Source organism: Staurois parvus, unplaced genomic scaffold, assembly GCF_062004578.1.
Source record: "Staurois parvus isolate SC_StPar_1 unplaced genomic scaffold, SC_StPar_1.0 ptg000385l, whole genome shotgun sequence".
NCBI lineage: Eukaryota > Metazoa > Chordata > Amphibia > Anura > Ranidae > Staurois > Staurois parvus.
The window spans coordinates 706440-723375 of NW_028318181.1; the positions used below are offsets into that span (position 1 = coordinate 706440).

The 16936-nt window shown below is 41.0% G+C and overlaps 1 protein-coding gene across 1 annotated transcript in view; it reads left to right on the plus strand.

The window, feature by feature from the left end:
• The window catches only part of LOC149455886 (guanine nucleotide-binding protein subunit beta-5), a 99991-nt gene extending 86004 nt beyond the window's left edge, over nt 1-13987 (plus strand). The window contains exons 9-11 of the mRNA XM_089685758.1: nt 1242-1338; nt 11172-11338; nt 13582-13987. Coding sequence (XP_089541884.1) covers nt 1242-1338; nt 11172-11338; nt 13582-13593 — 276 coding nt within the window. The 3' untranslated portion in view covers nt 13594-13987. The remainder of the gene's footprint in view (nt 1-1241; nt 1339-11171; nt 11339-13581) is intronic.
• The last annotated feature ends 2949 nt before the right edge of the window (nt 13988-16936 follow it).

The following is a 16936-nucleotide window of genomic DNA, read 5'->3' on the forward strand; positions in this document are numbered from 1 at the left end:
GGAACTGAATTTATTCTCTCTTGAGAAGAGGAGATTAAGGGGGGATATGATCAACATGTATAAATACATCAGTGGTTCATATAGTGAACTCGGTGTAGAGCGATTCACCCTGAGGTCATCACAGAGGACAAGGGGGCACTCTTTACGTCTGGCAGAAAAGAAATTTAATCTCCAAACACGGAAAGGTTTCTTCACAGTGAGAGCTGTGAAAATGTGGAATAGACTCCCTCAAGAGTTGGTTCTGGCCAGCTCGGTGGATTGCTTTAAAAAAGTCCTGGATTCTTTCCTAGATACACAGAATATAACTGGACACTAACATTTATAGGTAAAGTTGATCCAGGGAATATCCGATTGCCTCTTGGGGGATCAGGAAGGAATTTTTTCCCCTGCAGGAGCAAATTGGATCATGCTTTGCTGAGTTTTTTTGTCTTCCTCTGGATAAACTGTTGGTATTGGATTATAATTTTTTTTTTTATGGCTGAACTGAATGGACTTTTGTCTTTTTTCAGCCAGATTAACTATGTAACTATGTAATTGCTCATTTTTGCTCAGGGGATTGCAGAGCAGACCTAATCTGCCAATCGGTCCTCATCGCTCCATCCCCCCACACGCTAGCAGTCTTGTGAATGGACTGTTCCTGACGTCATCACGCCCTTAGACCAGCTCTGGACGTGAGGAGGGCCAGAAAAGTCCATCACTAGGCATGGGGGAGCATGGTTTTCTGGAGTAAATATAGCCTTTCGGTGTGCCCCTAGGCAAAATTAGCAGTTAACCCACACAGGGCAGGCACAGCCCCACTGCATGGGAGAAAATTAATTTTACATGGAGCTCTTCTTTACCAATGTTATTGAAAGTCATATATTTGTGTCAACCACCATACCACCGACTTATTATAAGACCATGGGCATATTTTCATTTGTAGTAAACAAGTACAGCGAGAGTGCATGGCCCACAGTAGGGTCTCTGTAATGGAATAGAAAGGAAATATAGGATAGATAGAAATTATGAGAACATAGGGGGATAGGGGGAAGCAGGGGCTAAATTGATATTTTAACAACAGAACTGCCACTTCCAGCTGTGGCTGCACCCAATGCATGCGCAAGTTTGATCATATCATTCACAGACTATATATTGCAGCGTACAATGGACAGGAGGTCTGTAAATACTATCCAGCGATGGGTTCTGGAAAAGACAGAACATTTATGAAACAGTAAATCTTCTTTTATGTATTCTGTTTGCAGTGTCGTCTGTATGACCTTCGGGCAGATAGAGAAGTAGCCATCTATTCTAAGGAAAGCATCATATTTGGAGCATCGAGTGTTGATTTCTCCTTGAGTGGTGAGAATGTCATCCCAATATTTGAATACATAGGGGTATTAACAACTTGTAAGGCTAATTGTCCTACTACATTTACATTTGTTCTGCGCAAATGGGGACAAAATCAAATGTGATCAGGTAATCTCTTCCAAGTCAAATGTTCTTCATTCTTAGAAAAAAAAAAAGGTGGTTTGTGAAAATACCACATTATGGTCACAGGATGGCGCCAATGATCATAGAAAATAAGCATCTATTTCCTATGATCATGAACTTCCTCTAGTGGCCATAGTGTGGTATTTTCCTGATTTATTCTACTTTGTGTGAGTGAATAACATTCGACCTGGAGAAAAAATAGCCCAGTAACAATTTACAAGACTCTGGTCCGGCCACATGTTGAATATGCCCTCCAGTTCTGGTCACCAGTCCTCAGAAAGGATGTACTGGAACTGGAGAGAGTCCAGAGAAGAGTGACAAAGCTATTAAGGGCACTGGAGGACCTCAGTTATAAGGAACAACTACAAACATTAAACTTGTTCTCCCTGGAGAAGAGACACTTCAGAGAGCATATGATAGCGATACAAATACCTCAATGGTGATTCTAGGATAGGGAAGAAACTATTCAGTTCATGAAGCTTAAGAAAACACGCAGCGACTCATTGAAATTGGAGGAGAAGTTCAGCCTTAAACTGCATAGCGGGTTCTTTACTGTTAGAGCGGTAAGGATGTAGAACTCCACAAACAGTGGTGTCAGTGGGAAGTTTTGATAATCAACAAAAACTCTTAACCTTTCCCTGTCCTTAAGATGTACATTTGTCCCGGGAACAAACAGTGATGATTCCAGTATCAAAATATGCAGCCAGCAATGGGCTTTCCTGTAAAAGTGATCCATGTGGCTCTTCAGCTGCCTGGTCACTTCCACAGGGCACGGAAGGGGTCCCCCTCCCCCCTGACGCGGCCCACCGCTGTTCCCAGGCTCTCCAGTGTAATTGGGAAGTCCGGGACTGCTGCTTCCTATCTGGCCAGCTGAGCACAGCTGAAAAGGAGGTACATCCATACTCATCCCTCTTCTGTGACAATTGAAACCAGAAATGACAAGAATTCATCCCTTCTGGTTTTGGTTTGTTGTTTGAAAGCCATTACCAGCTTGTAAAGCATCTCATCAAAGTGATCTCAGTTTGAAAAGATGCTTTTGAGGGCAGAGAAGAGATCTGGTGTATAATAGACTCCAGATCTCTCCCTAAAGAGTACCTGTCACTGCCCTTGCTATCACAAGAGATGTTGTTCATCCTTTGTGATAGCAATAAAACTGATAAAAAAAAAATTAAAATACAGCAAGCATGCATGAGTGCCCCTAGAGCAAGAGGTTTGCTATGGGGGCACTCGGCAGAGGGGATGTGCCAGGAGTATCGGCAGGGGACCTGAGAAGAAAAGGACCGGGGTTGCTCTGTGCAAAAAATTTGCACAGAGCAGATAAGTATAACGTTTTTCATTTTAAAGAACAACAACTTTTTAACGCTCCTCTTGAAGTCTGTGGGGCCAAAAATGTACCAAAAGAAACACCTGAACCTTTTTCAAAGTCACAAGTTGCATAGGTATGAATGAGCCCCACAGACAATAATGGGAATCCTGTTGTTGTGCATTGTTGTGCAAACTCCAAGGTGCAAAAAAACGCAGGTGTGAATGAGGAATAAGGACCTGTTCACACTTGTCTGTTTTGATGTAGCAAAACTCTTGCACTTTGCTGCCTAAAAATGCAGGTCAAGTGAAAATCTTATTATTTCCTATGTGGCTGGTTCACATCTATACACTGCAGTCTAATGACACTCTACACTGAGAGCACCCCGCTTCCCCCCAACAATAGAGGTATACAACTAATGAGATGTAAGCTGGTTTTGTTTGTTCCATGCACCGTAATAGGTTTTATGGGAAATGGAAGATTTTGCTGGAAGCTGACACCAGCAGTGAAGTCAATGTTGTGAAGTCAGCTGTGCTGCTACGTGGTATTCAGAGATTCTCGCTCGGCTTTGTGCTGTGAGCTCATTGTTCAGAAAACTATCTTTAGCAATTGCATGCAGTAAGCATTCTGTTCCCTTCATGATATCATCTGTCAACAGTTTGATCAGAGCAAGGAACAGGCAGCTGATTTGTATATAGAGTGCAGCTAAACCCATTCACAATGATGTTAATGCTGAATCTGAGTCCAGGTGATGTGTTCTGCATCACCATCCTCTGCAGTCTGTCTGAGCCTCTATACCTTTTTCCTGTTTGATTACAATCAAGAAATTTTCAAGGAAATGGTACGTTTTTCCATAACCATGTGTCATGCAGTCCAAGTTAAATGAACCTGTGATTTGTCCAGGCAGGGCAAAGAATTGAACAGTAACCAGGAACTCAAATCTCTTTTGCTGCACTCTAAATGGAATCTTGCACTTGCTGAGGTGCCGCCCTTGGTAGATCGGGGAATCTTGATGCTAGCAAAAAAAGAACAAAACAGGGCGCACTCTCCGTGTGCATTTATGTAATAATGTGAAATTTATTTTAAAAAGCAAAAACATACTCACAAGACAAAAAGGTCAGAAATACTGAGACAAGAAGTCAAAGGATGCCAGTCATGGACAGCATGGGTCTTCGGGTAAAGTGCTAATGCGTTTCGGGAGTCGAACTCCCTTCCTCAGAGCAATAGATGAAAATTAAGATGTCTTGTGAGTATGTTTTTGCTTTTTTAAATACATTTCACATTATTATGGTAATGCACAAGGAGAGTGCGCCCTGTTTTGTTCTTTTTTGAGGGCAAAGAAGTGGGTTTATTTAGGGGTCTGTTTATACAAAATTCACTGTCAAGCATTTGCACATGAATGATGACCTTAATTTGTCTCAAATGGTTATTTCCTATGATTGTTAGCACCATCTAATGGCCAAAATGTAGTATTTTCCTGAAATATCTCAATCAGGAAAATACTGCATTATGGCCATTAGATGGAGCTGACAATCATAGGAATAAACATATTAGGCATATTACAGTGATTATTTGTGACAATTTTTTTGCAACTAGACCCCTAAAGTGTATTTCCCCTTTTGCAGTCATAAGAAAACCCGACTATATGTTTGGTATGTGTTCCCATTTACGAATCATTCCTGAAAGATGTTTTAAAAACATTTTTTAGCTTTTAGATGTTTTTCAGGAAACAAAAAGTCATGGCAGTCTGCAAGCATTTATGAACAATGTCCAAATCAGTCTGTCCAAAGTGAAAGGCTTCTGACAGACTGAGTCTCCTCTCATTAATATTAGAAGCTATACATGAAACCCAGCTTCTAAGCTCTATTAAACCCAAAAACAAACATTTATTTTGCTGCAGTTTATCCAATTCTTAGATGTGATGGCTGTATTGGTTTCCCTTTTTTAGGCTTTCTTTCCTTTATTTAAACCTGGTGATCCTGCCAGTAAGTCTGGTATTTTTCAACAGAACAAGCTGTCCTGCAGATGTAGCAGTTAGAGGGTTCAGACAAACCATTTAACACCGGCAGGGTGCTTACAATGGCTAGATTTTATTCATTCATGTAAAAGCCTTTTCCCAAAAGAAACAAAAACTGTTTGCTATAACTGCTTATAACGTGTTAGTCTAGGTTCACACCTATGCGTTTCTGCTGCATTTTGCAGAAACGCACAGATTCACATCTCCACATTTTCACCCCTTGCGTTTTTTAGAAAGGATCAGGGACTTTTTTAAACGCAAAACGTTGCATTTTTGGTTTCATGGACTTCAATGGAGACACTGCAGAAAATCACGTAGTGTGTTTTTGATGTGTCAAAAATACATGTGCAAAAATGCAAAAAGCACTGCAAAACGCAGTGCAGAAATGGTTCAAACACTTCAGTTTGTTATTGCAACTAAATCTGCTAGTTCATCAAACACTCCCCTCCCTGCAGACTGACAGTGCTGCTGTCCAAAGGTGCCCCTATGCTCCTTCATCCAGAGTGGGGCAGAGTGAGTCTAATACAGGAGGTGTGTTACTGACCAGATCACCAGGTGAAAACAGAAGAAAAAAGCCAAATAAAAGAAAACTATTGCAGCCACCACATCTAATGATTGGTAAGCTGCAATATGTTAAATTTTTGGGTTTGGGTTTAATACTGCTTTAACCCTTTGTTAGAACAAACTGTATTCAATTCTAATTTACAACTGACAATGAGATCTGCCAGCAAAGTACAGAAGGGGATAATTATGGGAAACACAGCTCCCCTCCATAAACAAACAGAACTAAGATATTTCAGTACTGGAGTTATCAGAAAAGAACATCTAAAATGGTAAGCTGCAATTTTTAAATATGATGTATTATGCTTTGTGAATGAGAACATACAGTCAGGTCCATAAATATTGGGACATCGACACAATTCTAACATTTTTGGCTCTATACACCACCACAATGGATTTAAAATGAAACGAACAAGATGTGCTTTAACTGCAGACTGTCAGCTTTAATTTGAGGGTATTTACATCCAAATCAGGTGAACGGTGTAGGAATTACAGCAGTTTGCATATGTGCCTCCCACTTGTTAAGGGACCAAAAGTAATGGGACAGAATAATAATCATAAATCAAACTTTCACTTTTTTAATACTTGGTTGCAAATCCTTTGCAGTCAATTACAGCCTGAAGTCTGGAACGCATAGACATCACCAGATGCTGGGTTTCATCCCTGGTGATGCTCTGCCAGGCCTCTACTGCAACTGTCTTCAGTTCCTGCTTGTTCTTGGGGCATTTTCCCTTCAGTTTTGTCTTCAGCAAGTGAAATGCATGCTCAATCGGATTCAGGTCAGGTGATTGACTTGGCCATTGCATAACATTCCACTTCTTTCCCTTAAAAAACTCTTTGGTTGCTTTTGCAGTATACTTTGGGTCATTGTCCATCTGCACTGTGAAGCGGCGTCCAATGAGTTCTGAAGCATTTGGCTGAATATGAGCAGATAATATTTCCTGAACACTTCAGAATTCATCCTGCTGCTTTTGTCAGCAATCACATCATCAATAAATACAAGAGAAGCAGTTCCATTGGCAGCCATACATGCCCACGCCATGACACTACCACCACCATGCTTCACTGATGAGGTGGTATGCTTAGGATCATGAGCAGTTCCTTTCCTTCTCCATACTCTTCTCTTCCCATCACTCTGGTACAAGTTGATCTCGGTCTCATCTGTCCATAGGATGTTGTTCCAGAACTGTGAAGGCTTTTTTAGATGTCGTTTGGCAAACTCTAATCTGGCCTTCCTGTTGTTGAGGCTCACCAATGGTTTCCATCTTGTGGTGAACCCTCTGTATTCACTCTGGTGAAGTCTTCTCTTGACTGTTGACTTTGACACAAATACACCTACCTCCTGGAGAGTGTTCTTGATCTGGCCAACTGTTGTGAAGGCTGTTTTCTTCACCAGGGAAAGAATTTTTCGGTTATCCACCACAGTTGTTTTCCGTGGTCTTCCGGGTCTTTTGGTGTTGCTGAGCTCACCGGTGTTTTCCTTCTTTTTAAGAATGTTCCAGACAGTTGTTTTGGCCACGCATAATGTTTTTGCTATCTCTCTGATGGGTTTGTTTTGTTTTTTCAGCCTAATGATGGCTTGCTTCACTGATAGTGACAGCTCTTTGGATCTCATCTTGAGAGTTGACAGCAACAGATTCCAAATGCAAATAGCACATTTGAAATGAACTCTGGACCTTTTATCTGCTCATTGTAATTGGGATAATGAGGGAATAACACACACCTGGCCATGGAACAGCTGAGAAGCCAATTGTCCCATTACTTTTGGTCCCTTAACAAGTGGGAGGCACATATGCAAACTGCTGTAATTCCTACACCGTTCACCTGATTTGGATGTAAATACCCTCAAATTAAAGCTGACAGTCTGCAGTTAAAGCACATCTTGTTCGTTTCATTTCAAATCCATTGTGGTGGTGTATAGAGCCAAAAATGTTAGAATTGTGTCGATGTCCCAATATTTATGGACCTGACTGTATAACACATATGAAGCAGGTGTTATCCCAATTTGACTGTAAAAGTGGAAGTACACTTTAAATGATGATACCATTCCTTCCCACCGCCCGCTGCTTATATTTACCGCCCCTTTGAACCTTCTCCCTGTGTAAGCTCCAAGTCAATCAGGTTGCAGCTTATCCAGGACTAAGGACTCTCACCCCACTACCACATATCAGTACTTTGGCCTGGCAAATGGCACCCAGTGCTACATCATGACAGGAGAAGGGGAGAGCCAAATGTGCTCCACACAGAACCAAGAAATTCTATTCATTACAACAAATGCGTGACACAGCGAGCAATGTAAAGGAAGGAGTGTGTTTTGCAGTAGGGTGCTAATGTTTTAGAAAACCTGTTGCCAGGGGTGGGCTGACAACTCATGGGGCCCCCGGACAATAGGGGTTCATGGGGCCCCTGTGTCCACGTCCACACTCAAACCACACCCAAAAAAGCCTATGAACGGTACCAGGGACATCTCATGGGGCCCCCTACTGACCCCGGGCCCACGGGCAGTGCGCAAGTACCCGAATGGTCAGTCCGCCCCTACCTGTTGCTATATCTTGCATGTGCAAACTAATGCTTGCATGCTATTATGCACAATGAGGGGAATGAACAAAGAGGGGGGCAGGCATAAAGCTTGCACCACGCTGCAAAACTGAGAAAAAGGAGCAGAATTTGTTTCTAATTGACAAAGGGATTGCAAGGGTGGATACACAGCATTGAGAGCAGGAGCGCTGGATCTAGTTGCTTGTTTTCCCCATGCTTGGTTGACATGGAGAAGGAAGGCTGTTAACCCTGCATTTGCTGGGAGCTTCCCCTGCCCTTGTAGTGTGTGTAATGCATTAGCAAAGCGAGGCATGTGAGCTGTACTGCAGGCCATAGATGGGTCGAAAATCGGCCGATTTTCGGATCGTTAGCAGGCTATTTGTTCGGCCGTTTTTCGGTATTTTGGCAGATTTTTTTTATCGGTAAAGTTTGAAAAAAATCGGCCGATTTTCGCGGCAATGATGGGCAAATCGGCCGATTTTTTACCGATAAAAAATCTGCGCATGAGCAGTGACCTGCAAGAGGAAGACAAAAAGAAGAAAAAGAAGAAGAGGATGAAGAAGAAGAAGAAGAGGATGATGATGAAGAAGAAGGAGAGGATGATGATGAAGAAGAAGAAGAAGAAGAGGATGATGAAGAAGAAGAAGAGGATGATGATGAAGAAGAAGAGGAAGAAGAAGAGGATGATGATGAAGAAGAAGAAGAAGAAGAGGATGATGAAGAAGAAGAAGACGAAGAGGATGATGTTGAAGAAGAAGAAGGAGAGGATGATGATGATGAAGAAGAAGAGGATGATGATGAAGAAGAAGAAGAGGATGATGATGATGAAGAAGAAGAGGAAGAAGAAGAGGATGATGAAGAAGAAGAGGATGATGAAGAAGAAGAAGAAGAGGATGATGAAGAAGAAGAAGAAGAGGATGATGATGAAGAAGAAAAAGAGGATGATGATGATGAAGAAGAAGAGGATGATGATGAAGAAGAAGCAGGAGAGGATGATGATGAAGAAGAGGATGATGATGAAGAAGAAGATGAGGATGAAGAAGAAGAGGATGATGATGATGAAGAAGAAGAAGAGGATGATGATGAAGAAGAGGATGATGATGAAGAAGAAGAAGAAGAGGATGATGATGATGATGAAGAAGAAGAGGATGATGATGATGAAGAAGAGGATGATGATGAAGAAGAGGATGATGATGATGATGATGAAGAAGAAGAAGAGGATGATGATGAAGAAGAAGAATGAAAAATAAGAGGAATTCCAGTACGGCAAAAAGTGTCCCTGCAGAGAGCTCCGCTATTTCTTTGACAGTTCTTTGACATTTACAGCGGTTGCAACAATGTATCTATGTGTTTCCGAATAAAAACATCTGTATCCTAAATGGATACAAATAGATACATTGTTGCAACCGCTGTAAATGTCAAGGAACTGTCAAAGAAATAGCAGAGCTCTCTGCAGGGACACTTTTTGCAGGCTGTAGACGGGATGAAAATTGGCCGATTTTTTTTTTTTTTTTTTTTTTTTTTTTTTTTTACCATTGCTGGTAACGTCGGCCGCTTGAACGACCGATTTTTCGTTTTTTAAAAGAAAAATCGAACCGTTTTTCTCCCCGTCTATGGCCTGCATTAGTCCTCATGCACACGGGACATTTTTACAGCTGCTATTTTTGGCTTTTGACGGTTTTTTTTTCTACAGCCACTAAACTCCCCAGCATGTTATCCTATGTGTCCATGCACACATAGACTGTAATCATTGCTTTTTGGCTGGGACGTGTTTTGTCTGGAAAAAAACCCAGAACTAGTGGGATTCTGGAGAAGTGTTCTAGCTGTAAAAATATTCTAACGCTGAAAAACGCAGTAAAACGTGGTAAACTGCCACAAACTGACATTTTTGGACTGTTTTTTGACCAATAAAAAAATTTTTTTTTGGTAAAAAAAACACTAAAAAATACAAACGCGGAAAAATGTGGGAAAATGCAGCTAAATGCTAATGCAAAAATGCTGAAATACGTTTTTAATGTGACTTTACACAGCTAACTTTACCAGCATTATCAAAACATCCAGTGTGCATGAGGACTTAGGTTACCAGGGGACAGGTAGAGTTGCCACCTCATCCCTTTAAAACAGAACACATATTAATTACACAAGTTCTGTGGCTGATTAAGGAGGTAATTAAACTCACCTAGTGCCTTATCTGCATTAAATTAGCCTCAGAACCTGTGTAATTTAATACGTGTCCTGTTTTTTTTGTTTACAAACGGTTTTATTGTTCAAGGGTAGACTTTAAAGCAACAGTACAGTTACAAGTAATGCGTACATTAGTAACAAGGCACATTTGAAAAGAACATTTCAGAAGAGTACACATACGTAAAAAAGATGGATAGGGAGGAAAAAGAAAGAGAAAAGATTTCAAGTACATGAATAACGTAAACGATAAAGTGGGTCGAAAGACACATCTGTCAATAGCATATGCCAAATAACCTTCACAGGATGTTTTTTAGTCATGTAATGAATGTCTATGAACCTTCCCTAATTCCCATTTTTTATCAAACAAGTGCATCTTGCCCAGCAAAGTATAATGAATACACTCCATAAGCATCACAGCATCAACTCTATGTAAAACGGAGGTCAAGGGTACCGTGGTGGATTTCCAATGTAGGGCAATAGCCCATAAAGTGGCAATACAAATGGTATGTATCAATCTCATAACAGCATCAGTGGCCCCCGGGATAAGAGTTCCCACTAAACAGGACTGTATAGTCAGACGTACCGGGGCGCCCACCAAGGAAGCAGCTACTTCCGATATCCTACGCCAAACCAAGGATATATTTGGGCAAGCCCAAAACATGTGAAATATGTGTCCTGTTTTAAACGGATGAGGTGGAAACCCTAGGGACCTGTCACATCCCATACACCAGGTCCACTCTGTGGGGGATCTGCAGCAGTTTTTTATATTGAAAACTGCCACAATCACTTTATTATTTGGCATAGAGCCCACACCACTTTTTATTTCACTCTTAAATAGAAACTGATGTGGATGTCGCAGAGAGGCCTGAAACAGGTCAAGCATTTGTAGCCTACTAGGTAAGGGGAGGTTAATGCCTCCTCTGTAGGTCATTTGTCATTGTGTGTAGTCTGATCTCACTGCTATACAGGTGTTCCTGGTATTTAATCCTAAATTGGCAGCACGTCAAATATGTACATATAATATATTATATTTTACCAGTTAAACAAAAAAAAAAACTATGCAATTGTTCCTAAATTCATCACTGTTTCTAATTTAAGGTCGCTTACTGTTTGCTGGATACAACGACTACACAATCAATGTTTGGGATGTTCTAAAAGGCAGTAGGGTGTCCATCTTGTTTGGTCATGAGAACAGAGTCAGCACTCTACGTGTGTCTCCAGATGGGACTGCATTCTGCTCAGGGTCATGGGATCACACTCTAAGGGTAAGTTTTATGTCCTGCTGAGTAAGTTTTACAAAAAATGAACCTGACCATACATAGAGTGAATCTAAGCTAGATTCTTGTGAAACGGATGAAATTCGCTCAATGGTAGCCCTGTCAGCTACCTCCTCTCCCACATCCCTTGAATGCAAAATCGAAGGAGCTGCCAGAAAATTGATGGTCGAACAGTGTCTGTCCAGTCAGGTGTGACGAGCCAGCTGTCAAAATACAATTGCAGCATCTGAGATTAGTACATCAGCACTGTGTAGTGTGGATGGAAAAATCTGTTATGTTGGATTTTTACAAGATTTTTGCTGGCAGCTATACCCGCTAGCATGATTTACTGTGTTTTTCTGGCAGGGCGGCTTCCCGCGCACCCCCCCCTCTTTCCCGACGGGGGAACACAACAGCTTTGCAGGATGAATTCCCCCATTGACAATGACTGTGTTGATGGGGAATTGAGTGATTTTCTTTCCTGTATTATCTGTGGCTTGCCTTAGACTTCATTCTGAATAGAAAAAAAATCTATATGTGTATGACCAGTTCTAGCTCTAGCTTCTGTTAGGCATTAGTGAATAGTCTTGAGCTGATCAACATTGTTAAAATGAATATACTCTCTACTTAAAATATACTTAAAGTTTGGCTGTCTAACAAGAATAATGTAGCACACTTTAATACGACTAAGACTTTTGTAACTGTAGCATGGAATTCCTGATTAGAGGAAGCAGAACACTTCCAAATATTTGGTAGTGCCTGGGCACCCTCGTTTCCTCTAGTCCAGCTTTCTCAACCATTTTACCCTAGGGGAATCTTCAAAATAATTTTCAGATGTAGAGCAGAACTGGTTCTTCTGGGATTAGTGGGTAAATATCCTTACATTGGAGGTCAATGGGAAGAATACCCCCCTTGCAGCAGGGATCAGAATGCTACTCTTCCACAAAGCTAAAAAGAATATTGGTGTAAATCTGCTGGCTCTTTCAGGTGATGTTGGCCCTGGCAATGTTTAGGTGCCATCAAATAGAAGATCAATCACCACAGCTCATATAGCCCCTAGCAATCTCTGGAGGAGAACCTTGGTTGAGAACCACTGCTCTAGTCCCATAGAAGCCTTTCAAGCTTTTGATGGGTATTCTGTGCACACTCCTCTGATAACTGTATTACAATGATCAGGGAACTGAGTATAGAAAGAAAAATAAATAGATACAATGCACAATGAATAAAAAGGGGGCCCAGGCCTAAAAGCAGGATCAGAATTATTACTATAAGCACTATATCATTAACAAAAGACTGGTCTGATGCTGTTTGATTGGAGTCTAAGGTTACTTTAAGCCAGGGGTCTCCAAACTTTCCAAATGCAGGGCCAGTTTACTGTCTTGGGGGGGGGGGGGTTGACTGTGGCCAGTGGAAAATGCCCCAGCATCAGTGGGAGTGAACAATGCTTCCAGCTTGGAGATCAGTGGGAGTAAAACAATACATAATGCCTGTGGTAAGTAGGTAGATGAGTGCCCCATCATTGGTATTAATGGGAGAAATAGTGTCCCATCATTAGTATTAAAGGCGGAATAGTGCCCTATTGTTGGTATTTTATAGGAGGAAATGTGCCCCATCGTTGGTATTAATGGGAAGAAAAATGCCCCATCGTTGGTATTAATGGGGGAAATAGTCCCCTATCATTGGTATTAATGGGAGGAACAGTGCCCCATCGTTGGTATTAATAGAAAGAATAGTGCCCCATCATTGGTATTCATGGGAAGAATAGTTCCCTATCGTTGGTATTAATGGGAGGAATTGTGCCCTATTGTTGGTATTAGTGGGAGGAATAGTGCCCCGTCATTGGTATCAATGGGAGGAATTGTGCTCCATCGTTGGTATTAATGGGAGGAATAGTGCCCCATCATTGGTGTCAATGGAAGAGTGGAAGGAATGGTCCTTCATCATTGGTGTCAATGGGAAGAATTACACCCCACTGTTGGTGTCAGTGGAAGGAATTGTGCCATGTTGGTATCAGTAGGAGTAACAGCACCCCATATCTGTGTGAAGAATGGCCTCCTAAGGTCCAGATAAAAGCAAGCAAAGGGCCGCATTCGTCCCCTAGGCCACAGTTTGGAGACCACTGCTTTAAACTTTATTTTAGTCTGATGTTCAAAATAGGAAATCCAGTGTCATGCGCTGGTATTGTTTTTTTTTTTAAATTAAACCTACTATATAAATAAAGATTTCAACTGATGTATTTCTTATTTCTACAGATCTGGGCATAATGCACAATTTGTGAAGAAATAACTGCAGTCTCGCAGCTTGGCAACTATATCACAGGTTTCACCTTGTGTTATATGATAAGATTTGAAATGTAACATTAGATGCTGGTTGTTTCAGAACTATGTAGAAAACAGGATGGATGCCACAAAAATAGAGCTAAATGAAGCAATCCTTATTTATTTATTGGTGGTCAGACTTGGAGAGTCCACCCAGCACTCATCACTTTCTGTAAGAGTAGGCTCCTCTGTCAGGAGGGTCAGTGTACATATTGTAAGTGCTGGTTGCATTTCCAGCGATTGATCTGGTAAGGCTTTACATTTTTTTTAATAATTTCATACATGCAAAGCTGACCATTTTGCACTACAAAATAATCATTAAAGACATTGTCACACTCAGTATTGATGGCAATCGTCCATTGTTTACAAGTGCAAATAAGGGAATTTGTTAAAGCGTTACTAGACCAGTGAACCTGTACTAGCTATAGTACGAACTAACTGTTACTATTACACTACAATCAAAAGTGATAATTGAACCTTGAGATGCATACTAAGAATGCTGCCTACCTGTTCAGTTTCTCAGGCATTGCTGGCTTGCAAGTCAATTCTGATCAAGATCTGGGAACCCCTGTTTATAATGCAGAATACTATTTCCCAAACACACCCATTGCAGGCTCCATGCCATTTCTCACATGCAGAAAGCTTGATGTTAACAATTGTTAGTATTTAAGCGTTCCTTAAGGCTACGTTCACACTAGTTCGGGTCAGGAATGCATGCAGAATTGCGTGTTTCCAACGCACATTGAGCACTGAGACTTGCTTCACACGGGGGGGGGGGGGGGGGGGGGGTAATTCTTAATGACACTATCACACATTGGCACCCTTAGCACGATTTTTCACGCACCAATCCACATGATGCCAACCATGTGTTTGGGTGTGACATGATTTAAAAAAAATGTTGGGGCCGTCTTTCCCCACATTTCTAATTCAAATGAATGGGCTGCCTTGCCCCTAACATGTGCGAGATAGTGCACAGCACTAGTGTAAACCAATGTTAAGCTGCCCATAGAAGGATCAAAATTTGGTTGGTTAAGCAAAGTCCAGATTAATTTCATTTTATCTATGGCTGCTCCTGCTTGATTCATTTGTTAGAATGGGACTGCATTTTCATTTGATCAGCTGCTGCAGCACTGATCAGTGCTCTGATCAGAGGAGTCCCTGCTGTCAGAATACAATAGCACAGCTGGGAGGATTCCTCCATCTACCTCATTTTTGTGGATGGGTTAATCTGTTCCTTTTTTTTTTTTTTGGATCAGACTTCTGGATCTGGTTAAAAAAAAAAAAAAAAGATTCATTTATTGCCATCCCTACAATCTTCCACCAGAATCCTACTTGCCATTAAAGTTTGAATATACTTAGCAGTATGGAAGCAAAGAGAGAGATTTGAGTTTAGCACAGCTGCAGTGTTTGTTGGACATCATTAGTAGCTCACTGACTGCTTTCATCTATTGTCAGGAATGCCTTTTGTCTATCAAACATTGGGAAAATCTCCATTGCACAATTCACTTTTATTTCACATTTTCTACACCTTGTGTTACATATAGCATATATCAATAGATAAACTACAACTTAAATGCATTTCTTGTTTCCATTATTTCAAGTAAAATAACATAATGGGAAGCGAACTGAAGAATAACCAAATATCATTTCCATCTTACAGCCGAAGGGGTTGATTTACTAAAGGCAAATAGACAGTTCACCTGACAAGAATAGTTGCACTTTAAGGGAATGTTCCCAGAGCTTTGTCAATGAGAAGAAGCTCTGCTGACTTCCAACATCCAATCACGTGCAATAAAAATGCATTTGTGTTTTTTTAATTTTTTCTTAGGTTTTCAATGCAAAGTGAAATTTCACCATATTCATTAAGATCTGGGGAAAATTTCCTTGCAAAGCAAATAGCCTATTTGCCCTAAATCAACCCCATTATCTCTTCCAGGATCTGAGCAGTTCACTGTTACAAACCCTTTTTCGTTCTTATAATGGTAACATTTCTGGGTATGATTGCTTGAAAGGTTTTTTAGAGGAAAGTGTGATTTCTCAGCAGATGTCATTGGAGAATGACTTCAAATCTAAAAGCCTTTTCCTGGCAGTCGGACAGAGAGTAGTATTACAGGTGATGGAGGAATAACATTACTCTAATATTTGTGGTGCAGGAAATCTCTTGAGCAATAGAAGGGATGATATCTAGAGGTAGGTTCATACACTTACCAATAATTTAATTTGCTTTGTAAACACATTTATTGCTTAAGATTAGAAATGGTTACATGTTTTCAATTTAAATCATATACTTGGCAACATCTACTACAGGTTCTCTGATACCCATTAAATCCAGATACAACATTATTGAGCTGTTTAATTAGAAGTGTTCCAAATACTGCAGTTCTGTCAATTAAAGTGTAAACCTCTGAAATGAAAAATGAACAGAGCATATCCTGCTATAGTGTGCAATTGCCACAATCCAAAGCACAGTGTGTGATTTCTGTCTCCTCTCTGCATATGACAGGTCACCCGACACCACAGAATCTCTGGAATGATTATGCCCCCTTCAGCACACAGAAGGTGATTGGCAGCCTGAGCCTCAGTTTCTCAGAGAGACTATGGGGTTTATTACTAAAGCTGGTTCACTCAGAATCTCGTGCACTTCTGCATAGAAACCAATCAGCTTACAGGTTTTATTGCTAAAGCTGAATTAAACAAGCTGAGCTTAGAAGCTGATTGGCTACCATGTGCAGCTGCACAAGATTCTGAATGAACCAGCTTAGTAAATAAATCCCTATGTGTGTGGGGGGGAGGAAGTGTGCCCATTTCCTCCACTCGGTCTCACATTACATCTAGCTCTGTGTTCTGTAGTGTGTGATGTCAGATCCCTGCCCCCTGCCTTCTGGAGCTGAGAAAAAGCCTTTGATCTGTGTGTTTTAGGGCTCATGTACACCACAGCTGCTAAACCGATATTCAGGAGCTGTTCAGCATTTCTTTCAGCAGCCCCTGAACTCTCCCTAATATGTTCCTCTGTGTCCATGTACACATAATCGTTTACAGTCATTTACAGACAGTTGAGTTTACGGTCATTTTTTTGAACGCACCAAACTTGCGTTCAGGAGATTTTACCAGCGTTTCAAATGCCAAATGTTTTAAACGCAGTTAACAGCATTTATAAGCATTTGCGTTTAGAAGCGTTTTTAACTGTTCCATATCCAGATGCGATCCAGAGCCTTTTTTCATCATCAGAAATGCATGCAAAGCATTTTCCATGTATTCAAATAGACCCGGTACACCAGTGCAGTCAGTT